Consider the following 12222-nt stretch of genomic DNA (forward strand, 5'->3'; position numbering starts at 1 on the left):
TGAGAAGGGGCGACATTGGGTCCCAGTTGGCTTTGCTGGTCGGCTGTGGGGCTGTGGGATTCTGTGTGGATAGAAATTTTGGGAGGCCTGTTTGAGAGTAGTAAACTATATTGATTCTAGAGGTTGGAATCCTTGTCTTGTCACCATTTGTAGCTTGATGGAATGAAGTCGGTTTTGTAGCAACTTGTTTGAAGTACTTGGTGACGTTGGTGGATCAGGATGGAAAGAGAAAAGAGGATCTCACAGTGTGCCTGGACTTGCCCCAGATGAGCTGCCGCTGCCGAATGCACCAGGTGTTAGAAGTGAGGAGTCCCAAAGCTAGGCCCAAAGGACACTACCACCCCATCGGGCAGGGACACTCAGTCGATATGGGACTGGGCTTTAGGTCCGCCAAAGAGTCAGGATGTGCAATCCCTGGTCTCCAGGGACCTTAGACCATCGGCAGTGTTGAAGAGGAGAAAAGACTTTCCAGAACGTAGCCCTTGGGGTGACAGTGAGTCGGAGGCCGTCTGGAGGCCTTGGGTCCCGCTGAGCAATAACCCTGGCCAGGGACCTTCAATTGCCCCAAGTCATTAGGCCGATCACTGCTATTGGAAGACTGATTAGAAAAGGCAGGGAGAGGAGAGAGAAGCATTCCCTGTATGGGCCACCAAAATGCTGTGGAGTGCAGTGATGGGGCTGGCAATGTGGGTGGTAAAAGAATTTACCCAGCCAGAAGTGAGGGTAGAAAGCGAGATCTATTGAGTACACTGCAAGGGAGCAGAGGGTGAGAGCAGTGGGGGGGGATCTGCTTCAGTTTTCTTTATTATTAGGTGTTTTTCTCTTTCTTAATGCCTTTATGAATGTTTTTCATGTGATTTGAATATCAGTTCTTTAAAGGCTAAAATTAGTACTTTGTGGGAAAAAATACCACAACATACGTTACATACAGTATAGTAGATTGTTAATAAATTTTCAGCTTTGTATAAAAATAGTTGCCATTTTTGAATTCTTCTAACAATAATATGGATAGAACACAAATTAGAATCTAAAAATATTGTTTTGCCTTTCATTGGCAAGAAGGAAGAGAATTTGTTTCTTAAATTAATTTGGAAGATGACATGTTCAAGAATTTCTAAGAAATTCTGAGAGAAGCAATAAGAGGAGACTTGTCCAGTCAGTGAAAAGGAATAGTGGGCACTGTCATCAGAGTAGAGCACTGAAAAAAATTAACAAGTTCTGACACAGACACAGAGTATACAGAAGATTCTGAAGTGTACCAAAGTGGCATTTCAAATTCATGAGAAAAGAATTGGTTGATTCCAGTAGCTAGCTTTGAGACAACTGACTACACATCTGGAAAAACAAACATAGGTCTTTACTTTTTACCTTATTCTAAAATAATTTCCATATATATTAATTTTTAAATTAAAGAAAATATAGGTGATTACATGTATAATCTTGAGTAGGGGGAGCCATATAATTAACCATGGCACCAGAAGTAGAAACCATTAAGGAAAAGATTGATAGGTTTGACTCTTTATAATAAAAACTTCTATACTATGAGAGAAAAAAGTTATTAAAATACTCAAATGACAGGTTGGGAAAATAGAATCACATGATAAAGGAGGTTAATATCTTGATCAAACAACAGAAGGCTACATATCCTAGTAAAAGGATAGACAAAGAATGTGAACAAACGTTTTGCCAAATAATTGCAAATGCGTTTACATATTGATTGGCCAAAAAGTTCATTCGAGTTTTTCTGTAAGGTTACGGAAAAACCTGAACGAACTTTTTGGCCAACCCATTACTTATTGGTAATGTTCAGTGCTACTGGTAAACGACAAAATACAAATTTAACAAAAACTTAGAAAATATTCCTTGCCCTTCCCTTTCTTAAATTATTTTCACTGTTGACAGGTAGGTGGGAAAATGGGCACCCTGTATACTGTGTGTTTTGTGTCTGTAGGGCAATTGACAGTATGTGTTAAAAGCCTTAAAAAATGTTTCTTCTGACTCAGTAATCCCACTTATAGGAATTTAGGCTAAGAAAATATTAGGAAATGTGCTCCAAGTAGTTTATACAATGATGTCATAAATGTACAGGCTTATTCATAACAAAGCATTGTATAATTATGAAATATTTGAAAATAGCCAAATGCTAATATTGTCATGTGCATTCAGTTTTTTAACTAAAAACACAACAAAAGCCTTTATTTATTTATTTATTTGAGAGATATATGCATAATATGTATTAAATGAAAAAAGCTGATTGTGTGTATGCTATAATCTCCTTTATATACAACATTTGTGTATATTCACATGCATAGAATAAATCTGAAAAGGTAACAATATGAATAACTTTGAGCACTGCTGGGTTTCAGATAAAATGCTAAGGCATTACGTGCAACACCTTATTTAATGAACACGACATTAGCAGTGCTACCTTTGGGTGACAGGATTGTAGGAGATTGAGGCTTCTTTTTCCTTTTTACTTCTCTGCATTTCCTAACTTTTCTATAATCATGCATAATCCTCTGTGAGAAGAATTTGTTGTTTAAACTTTTCAGTTTTAACTTCTCATTATTGAGTCATTTGGGAAGGCTTGCATGGTCCTGTAGAAGCAATTAAAGATTGAAAACCTCAGAATAAATCTTGTCACAGCATGATCTTGGACAAGTAACTGTATCTCTTGGATTTTATACTTTCACCTCTAGACAAGAACAGTTAAATATTGAGGGCCTTTGTAAAAGGAGCTAAATATATTTAGTTGTAACTGAATTATTTTTTGAATGAGACATTTAAAAAAATTGCCATATTATATATGCCATCTGGAATGTGATAAAGACCAGTGGATATTTGTGCAGCTTTTTAAAAGTCAATCCTAGGGAATGGGTGCTCAAAATTCATAGAACATGTGAATATGTAATTTTGGTCAGATGAAATTAAAATTTGATTTAAAATATTATCTAAGAGATCCTAACTAAACTCCTCCAAAAGCTATGTCATCATCCTTATCAACAGTGTTTTGTTTTTATTTTGTGGATACCAAATCTCGAAATTAAATATGTTCTCCCCCCCCGTTTTAGGTCAGTTGGTGGTGTGTACTCTATGCTCCTGTGTCATGAAAACGAAGCAGATTTGGCTCTTTTCAGCTCACATGCTTCCTCTCCTAGCACGCCTCTGCCTTGTTCCTCTGGAGACAATTGTTATCATCAACAAATTTGCTATGATTTTTACTGGATTGGAAGTTCTTTATTTTCTTGGGTCTAACCTTCTAGTACCTTATAACCTTGCCAAGTCTGCATACAGAGAGTTGGTTCAGGTAAGACTGTGTAGATAAAATTCTACATAAATATTAAGTATATTAAAGATTTAGTTCACTTTTATTTCAGTCATGGTCATGGTAACATTATGTTTGACAGTTTCAAAATAGTAACTGTTTTCAACCTAATTAGGAGCATCTGAGATTCTTTATTAAGTTCTATTGAGAGGCAGTAAAGTGAAGTAAGTGCTTCTCCGGAAGCAGATGGTCTGGGTTCTCACTCTGATGCTGCTGTTTACCAGCTGTGTAACCTGGGGTTAGTCACTTAAGTTTACTTATCCGTAAAATGGAGCTAATAATAACTGTTTAACGCATAGGGTAGCGGTGAGATTTGAATGAGTTCAGTGCCAGGTAGATGATATTCAGTGTTAACTACGATAACAAAGACAAGAATGATGTAGAATTGAATACCTAGAGGTCAAATCCTGTTTTTTTCCTGATTATAGCCCTACTGTGAGTACAGTTTTTTCCTTATGTTTGTTTAATAGACTGAGAAGTTAAATAGTTCTGGGCTATGGTATGACAGATTTCATTTAGATGTGGTGCTTGGACTGATTTTGCCAACATAATGTGCTTCTGTCTCTCCTACTTTTATCAGCCTTTGCTCTCAAACAGATTATTTCCAGACACAAACAGTAGGTATTCAGGAGATAAATAGTTCTATTTGATTTAATCAGTGAATTTCAGTATATAAAATAGGTCTTAAAACTGACATTGGTATAAAGAGAGTATTAAAATGGGCATTCTCTCCTAGCTCTTTACTGTGTGCATGACCCTAAGGTACAGGAAGCTTTCAGATTGGTCAAACTGATACTACTAAATGAATCCTTTCCTTGTTATTGTTGTGGCCCCAGGGGCAGATTTCCCAGAAAAATTTCCTAAGCTCTTGGCCTTACCCTGATTCTACTGATTTCTTCATCTTACATAATGATTAACTTGAGCAACTTGCTTGAAAGTAGATCTTCCGTAGAAGAGGAAGTTATTTTCATACTCTCGTTGAACAGTTTCTTCATGGGGAAGGGTTGTTGTATGCAGAGTCAGAATGATGAATTTATGTATTTTTTATTTGAATTCAATCTTGTGGAACTACCCTGGTTTGTAAGAAGTGGTAGATATTCAGTAAATATTACTTGGATACTGTTTATTTAGTCACCATAAGGACAAAGCCTCCATTTTTCAGTGTCATGTTTACCTTCTTGGTTGCCATAAGGTTCTTGTAGCACAAGGTGTTGCAGTTGAAAATAAAGTATAGGTTACGAAATTCGTGACCTGGAAAGAATTGGATAGACAAGAAATGGAAACTGTCAGGTATTTTAGTGGTCTTTTCCTTGAATGGAAAGGAGAAAAAGTACTCTACCTCTCAGTGATTAGTTTGCTGCTAATAATAATTTTGCAGCTAGCTGGACAATTTCCTTTTTCTTTCAATATTTTCTAGTTGGGAAAAAATAGGGGTTAATCATGACTCAGTTTTAGGAAAAATATTTGATTTACAGATGAAAAAATGTAAATTTAGAATAAGCTACAAGTCAGTGTATTTTCATTTAAGGTCTTTATAGTTTTTGAAACATTCTGGTGTCACACCGAGTATTCCGGCACGACCAATTGGCTGCTTAGGTTAGAGTTTGTAACCTACTTGGCAGAACCTTGTTGTGTTACCAGGGTCCGGTCCCTGGCTTAGTTACTCCAGAAACTTGGTTACAGCTGTACTCTTAGGCTGAATCAGATTATGAGAATTAATTCCTCCTAATCAGTCTCATAAGAAATTGTTTTATAAACTAGACAGCTAATTTATTGACTTATAGTAGTTTAATAAACTTTTTTTAGGTGTACCTTTTTCCCTGGTGTTAATGCACTTGGCAAACCAAATCATTTGAGAAACGTTGCTTGATAAATACACAGTAGGAGCAAGGGGAATTGATTTGTCTGGGGGAAAAGACTTCCTGTCTTTGCTCCATAATAAACTTCTCCAGTGATTATTCTGTCTTCCATCAAACTACTTCTCATCTATGACCTTCCTGAATAAACTCTGGAAAATTCTTTTGTATTTCCCTTCCTCCTAGCCCCTCAAGCAGTATTGCATCATTCATCCTAGTCCTGATCATTTTGATTAGACATGAGTAAGTTTACCAAGGCTTCTCACACTCCCTTGATGTAGTTTAACTCTGACTGTGACTTTATTTTGACATTATCCCTGAACTGTTAGGGCAGTTTACTGTTGCCGTTTGATGAATATGTGTCAACTGTTAATAATAATGCAAAGTCAGAAAATTAACAAAGACATGCTAATTCCTACTTGTATGTATAGAGCTAAGTTTGAAGGAATTTAGTTGAAATAATCTTGCAAGAAAAGAAAAGCTACTCAGTTTTTCTCTTTTAGTACTTTAGGTTAAACTCTTTTGTGTTTAAATGTGTTTATTGAAGTGATACAAGGTGTTTTCCTAAAGTCCTATTTTCTTACTCAGGTAGTGGAGGTATATGGCCTTCTAGCCTTGGGGATGTCCCTGTGGAATCAGCTGGTAGTCCCTGTACTGTTCATGGTTTTCTGGCTCGTCTTATTTGCTCTTCAGATTTACTCCTATTTCAGTACTCGAGATCAGCCTGCATCACGAGAGAGGCTTCTTTTCCTTTTCCTCACAAGGTAATTAATAAGAGTATACGATACTATATATAACCTTAGGAAGAGAAAACTTTGATCTAGGAAAAGTAAGTTTTTCAAATTAACTTTTGTCAGTCTTTTTATAGTGCTTCATATTCAATTAAAATAGGATTTTCACTCAGTGGATGCCTAGGTCTGGCAATGTAGGGAGGTGCTAATATAATAATGGTGGTATATATGGCTGCACTGTAGACAGTAGAACAGCAAATGATTTGTGGAAAAGTATGTAGCAAATTGTAAAAATGTTTTTTCAAGTTCAGGTTAAACTACTGGAAAAGAAATATGTTACTAAAAATAACTATCACTTTAATTGAATATTTAATATGTGCCAGCCACACTAATAAACACTTCTTCATACTTACTTTTATAGCAGCCCTGCAAGAAAGGTGCCTTTATTATCATTAGCATTTCAGAGCTAAGGAAACTACCAAGAGTAACTTGCCCAGGTGCCAGTGCCAAAAGAGAGGGTGCTGACACTCAAACCCCCTTTGAGTCCAAATCCTATGACTTACCTATACACTTTCACTATGCCCTGTTATTTTCAATGTTTTGCTTCCATATTAATATAGTCAAATAATGGTAAAATGAGGATATCATAGTATTTTACTGTTTAACCTAAAGGAATTCTAAGACTTGGTTTCTAAAATAAATTATTGAAAAAAAAATCTTAAGTCATTAGAGTGCTTTTTCCACCTCATTATCTTTGTTGTGAGCTTATCTAGACATTTGTCACTGTTAAATTCCAAGTTTCCATCTCAGTCCCTCAGAATCTAGCAGATGGGTCTACATCTTCATTCCCTGGCTCATTGTCACTTTAAAAGGTGAGAAAGAAACTCTCCTCCTGGGAAGTATAGGCGAATACAACTTTATAGAGTTTTAGTTAGTAGAGCTGTTGTTTCGCAGCCATCCAAAATGATGGAGTGTTGTGCACCAAGTGGTGTAGGGGAGGAGAAGTTTAAGACAGATTTACTCTCTTTAAGGAGCGTGTTACTTGTTAAGATGGAAAACGTTACAAAGTTAAACAGCAATAAAAATGTCATGGGGCCCATACCTATTTTGACAAGTAAGTAAAATAAACTTATTGGTACTGAGTCAGATTTTGTACTTTCTGAGACTTTTAATTAAAAAGTAGCTTTTATAAATATGCAATAAACTGATATCAAACACATTTTAATGGCCAATTCATTGTTTCACTGCTATTTGTTTTTATGTAAGTATCATGGAGATTTTATGCAGAGTTTTAAAATGGTCCAAAAAGTAACTGAATTTAAAGAGAAAGAGAGATATATACAGTTCAGTGGTTAGGATAACCTAAGTGTGGGACTGGGATTGGTCATGTTTTTTTTTTATTTTTTTATTTATTTTTTATTTTTTGCGGTGCGCAGGCCTCTCACTGTTGCGGCCTCTCCCGCCGCGGAGCACAGGCTCCGGACGCGCAGGCTCCGCGGCCATGGCTCCCGGGCCCAGCCGCTCCGCGGCATCTGGGATCTTCCCGGACCGGGGCACGAACCCGCGTCCCCTGCATCGGCAGGCGGACTCTCAACTGCTGCGCCACCAGGGAAGCCCCTGGTCATGTTTTAAACCAGATTATTATCCATTGTGAAGCACAATCAAATGAAGCATAGTATAATGTAAGAGGCTTAACAAATCAGTAAGCTATGAATGAATTTGGACTTAACAAAGTAAGAAAATAATGCTGAGATTTTAGGTGAGGCTTACGTATTTTGCCAAAATAATTCTCTTCTTTATTCCTTTTCCATACATAGGATAGATTGCCCCTTCTCTATATAAAGAATATTTTAATTTGGTGTTTTATAGAGAAGTTCCTGTGTGGTTCTTTCATTAATTTGTATCTCTGTAAGCATTGTTCTTTGTCCTTCTTGATGCACTTGTGCGTCAGGTTATGTGTGTATGTTGCTTTGCCAAAGAACAACTTACTTTCAAAAAAGGAGGATCAGAAGTTTACCAGGATACCCTGACTAAAACAAACCAACAAAGCACGGCAAACAAACTGAAAAACAGAAAGAAGGGTTGTTTTGCAGCCAGGAAATAGAAACTAAAATCAATAAAATGTCTCATCAAGGAGAGATGGGAAGAAAAGTTTTATAAATTTCCCAGCCTCTTTCACTTCCCCAAAGCTAGGTTGAAACCTTGTTTTCTTTAGTATGCTCTTGAAAAATAGCACCACACATTTTTTTAAAGTAAGAGAAAAAGAATGTGCTCCTCTTGAAAATGTAATTAAATCATACTGTTTGGGTAAAAAAGATTTCTTTAAAAATAGACACAAGAATAGAGAAATTGTTTGGACATTCAGTAAAACTTTCAGACTTTTCCAATGGGAATGAAGTAAAATTTTTAGTGTTATTTTTAGCCGTGATTCTCATATTTTTAAATTACTGGACAGTTTGTTGAAACATGGTATATAATGATTTTTCTGAGAAAAATATCAAACATTTCAGAAATTAGACTTTTAAGAATGCCATAAAATTATTTATTCTTTAGCTGTCAACTACCATGATTGGTAGATATTTTGGCTCCTAATGGAAAACCAGACATTTTTTTCCTCATCCTAATGCACAGTGGTCTACGTAAAAATAGATGTTTTCACATAAAAAGTAACTTAAAAACAGTTGTGTAAGAAGGATAACCGTGTAGCAGAGGCATGGAGCTACATAGTAAAGGGCAGATAGATACTGATTTGCCTGAATGAATTCCTCATCCATGCAAGACATTCTTCACTGAAATTTCAAAACTTGATACCATGCTTTGAATGTTTTTTTATTAGTTGCTTTGTAAATGCTAAATTCAAATTATTGGTACATAATATTACATATATTTGCAAAATACTTGTGAAATTATTCTCAGATGTATTGAATGTATTTCTATAAAATATGAAAGTATTTCCAAGGTTTAGTGCAAGTCCAGTTCTCCTTATTAAAAATTGGTATTAAAATTATTTTTAAATGGTCTTGGGCTATATTCTTAGACATGCATTTACCTACGCCTAAATTAATTAAAATGTAAAGCACCAATAGCATGGAAGACACTGTTGGAGTGAGAGGACTCAGGGACTGCAGAGTCTGCACAGGCCCTACCCCATAGCAGTTTGGTCAGAGAAGGAGTTTTGACAAGGAACCACATTAGCAGTACACTCTGATCAATTTGAACAGCCAGAACCTTTCAGAAGAACAATGGGCAACTATACACATTTCTTTTGAATATTATCAGCATGTTAATTAGATTTTCTTAAGGTTTGAACAAGATTTAAGCCTTCAGAGTTTTACTACCTTTGAAGGAGATGATAGTTAATAAAAATAAAAAAGACTGTGTTTCAGATTTGGTGCTATGTGCTGAATATTTGCCAAAGAGAAAAATGAGGTTAGGATAATAATAAGAATGGATTTAAATTATTAACAGAGTGGTTAGGTGATTTCATCTCAAATTTTGGGTGTTTTCATTGAGGATCATATCAAGCTTGGTGGTTATTTAAAGGCCTAAGATGTTTCAATTCCAAATAAACAATTTTTATCCGTCAATATTTTCCCCCCTTTTTTTTCTAGTATTGCTGAATGCTGCAGCACTCCTTACTCACTTTTGGGTTTGGTCTTCACGGTTTCTTTTGTTGCCTTGGGTGTTTTGACACTCTGCAAGTTTTACTTGCAGGGTTATCGAGCTTTCATGAATGATCCTGCCATGAATCGGTAAGTTCTTCACCCTGAATAGCTCTAGACATTTAAATCTTATGTAACTTGAAGAAGGAATGATGAATTTCAGAGGAAATGGAATTTTGAGGACTTTTTTTTTTGGAATGGTTGCAATATTTAGATTAAAATACTATGAAAAAATAACTAAATTTCTGTGTATAAAAGATGTATTTTTATTATATGTACATAACAATGTATATTAGACACTTTCCTTTCCTAGATATATTTAAGAGATTTTTGGATAGCTTGCTTTTTCCCATTTGACGTTTGTGTCGCTCTGTTAAAATCAGATTTCTAAATTCGATACTTTCTTAAAGATTTTTTTTTTTAATGTTTGAACATAATTTTGATACTGATTGAAGTTTCAAAGGATGCATTAATGAGGATGCAGAATAGTTATTTCAGTTGTTACTAAATCACTAAGATCAGGTATTAGGAAACTACTTCTAGAACTTGTCATGATTTCTGTTATCTGAATTAACATAGAGGTTTAATGGTTTCATTTATATAAGTTTATGTAACCTCTTCTTAAAGTATTTAAATTTTTATGGAATGTTTCATAATTAGTAGATGCTGAGTGCCTTGTAAATCGAGGGGAAATTTTAATTTGTTGTATATTAGTTTTTTAATGACAGAAAAGAAAAAACCTATGCTCTGTAATTTTCCTGCCAGTCCCAGCTAACACCTTTATGATGGAAAAAGGGAGTGGGGACAAGACAGAAAAATAATTCATGTTTAAGTTCACAGAATTCATACCATTCAGAAAGCACAAAATGGAAAATGACAACTTTCTTCCCCTACTTGCCATTTCCTCTCCCCAAAGGTAACAGCTATAGATGGTAATTTAAAACATTTCTTATAGGGAAAAGTATATATAGTCTTTTCCACATACTACACACATTGTTCTGTACCTTATCTTGTCACTTAATATGGTTTAGATAGGTTTTTTTGTTTTGTTTTTATGTTAACACGTAAACCTCGTTCTTTTTGATGAATGCATAGTATTGCAAAAATAATGTATCTTTTTTTTTTTTTTTTTGCTATTTAAAAATAATGCTGCTATGGGTGTCTTTGTTCATGTCTCTCTTTTTAAACCCTTAATTAGGAAAATTTTAAACCAGTAAAGCTGAGAAAATAGTAAAATGAACCCCTATGTATGTACCTGGCACCCATCTCCAGTAATATGGCCAGTGTTGTGTGTTGTGTGCCCCTGTCAGTTCCATCTCCCTTGTCCCATAACACCCCCTCCCTAGCTGCATTTGTTTGGAGCAAATCCCAGATATAATACTATTTTATCTCTAAATCTTTTAGGAAAAAACCATAACTACAATAGAGCATTCATTTCTGATAGAAGAATTTCTTGACATCAGATACCCAGTTGGTGTTCATATTTCCCTAATTATCTGTCTAAATTTTTAAAAACATTTTGTTTGCTCAACTCATGATCCAAATAATGCCCATGTTGTAGTTGACTGGTATGCCTCTTAAGTCTCTTTCAATATTTATGTTCCTGCTATCTCTTTATTTTTTCCCTTTAATGTTATTTGTTGAAGACATCGGATTGTTTGTCCTACTTAGTTTTTCAGTCTGGATTTTACTGATTGTATCCCCATGATGTCACATAACATGTTCCATTGTTCACTTTTTCTCTCAAATCTGTGTGTGTGTGTGTGTGTGTGTGTGTGTATCTTAAAAATCTATATGTCTTAAATATTGTAGTACATCCATAGGGTAAATTACTAGTAATATTATTGAATTTTAACTTTATTAGCAATTCTTCTCCAGAAACATTTTACCTGTTTATATCTCAACATTAATCTGCCCATATTTTTTTACATTCCTTGTCAGTACTTGGGTCATCAGACTTTGAAATATTTGCTAATTTGTGTATCTGAAAACTGTGCCTGTCCTTTGCTCATTTCTCGTTTATTTGTAAGATTCTTTATAATTCAAGTCAATAGGATAAAAAGGTCTTAGGACTTTGTATATATTTTCCATATGGAAATTGAATTTCAAGAAAAGTATTTTTGTTTATGTCTCTGGTTCTTATGGTCTTCTTAAATAGACCTTCCCTACTCCAAGATTATAGAGACATTCACCTGTGGTTCTCTATTTTATAATCGGGATATAGCTCATGATGTAAATATGTCTATAATTCACTGGATATCTGAGAATGGTAGGAGTGTCTGACTCGCTAGCAAAGCCTGGTTAGAGTACTTTTATTTATCTGAGAAGTTGCTTTTTTTCTCCTCACTGTATGCTAAAATTATAGCTATTATGTTTTGCACATGTAGTGATACATTATGCTTGTATATTATTACATTGACATTAATATTCTGATCAGGTTCTTTTGTCGAAGTCAGAATAGATCACAAATATGTAATAACAGTCTAAGCCTTTGGATTATTTTCCCTCGGAATTAAATGTGATTCTGATTATTGTTTGTTTTTCCAAAAACGTGTGCTTTTCTAGGGGCATGACAGAAGGAGTTACGCTGTTAATCCTGGCGGTGCAGACTGGTCTGATAGAGCTGCAGGTTGTTCACCGGGCATTCC

The 12222-nt window shown here is 35.2% G+C and overlaps 1 protein-coding gene across 3 annotated transcripts in view; it reads left to right on the top strand.

Moving 5' to 3' along the window:
- The window catches only part of RNF145 (ring finger protein 145), a 64277-nt gene that overhangs the window by 39267 nt on the left and 12788 nt on the right, over window positions 1-12222 (top strand). For all 3 annotated transcript variants that reach the window (XM_007464415.1, XM_007464417.1, XM_007464416.1), the window contains exons 5-8: window positions 3072-3307; window positions 5770-5945; window positions 9524-9664; window positions 12140-12222. The exon at window positions 12140-12222 is cut by the window's right edge and continues 103 nt beyond it. In XM_007464415.1, the coding sequence (XP_007464477.1) occupies window positions 3072-3307; window positions 5770-5945; window positions 9524-9664; window positions 12140-12222 (636 nt within the window). The remainder of the gene's footprint in view (window positions 1-3071; window positions 3308-5769; window positions 5946-9523; window positions 9665-12139) is intronic.

This window comes from Lipotes vexillifer, unplaced genomic scaffold (assembly GCF_000442215.2).
Source record: "Lipotes vexillifer unplaced genomic scaffold, Lipotes_vexillifer_v1.1 scaffold95, whole genome shotgun sequence".
Lineage (NCBI taxonomy): Eukaryota > Metazoa > Chordata > Mammalia > Artiodactyla > Lipotidae > Lipotes > Lipotes vexillifer.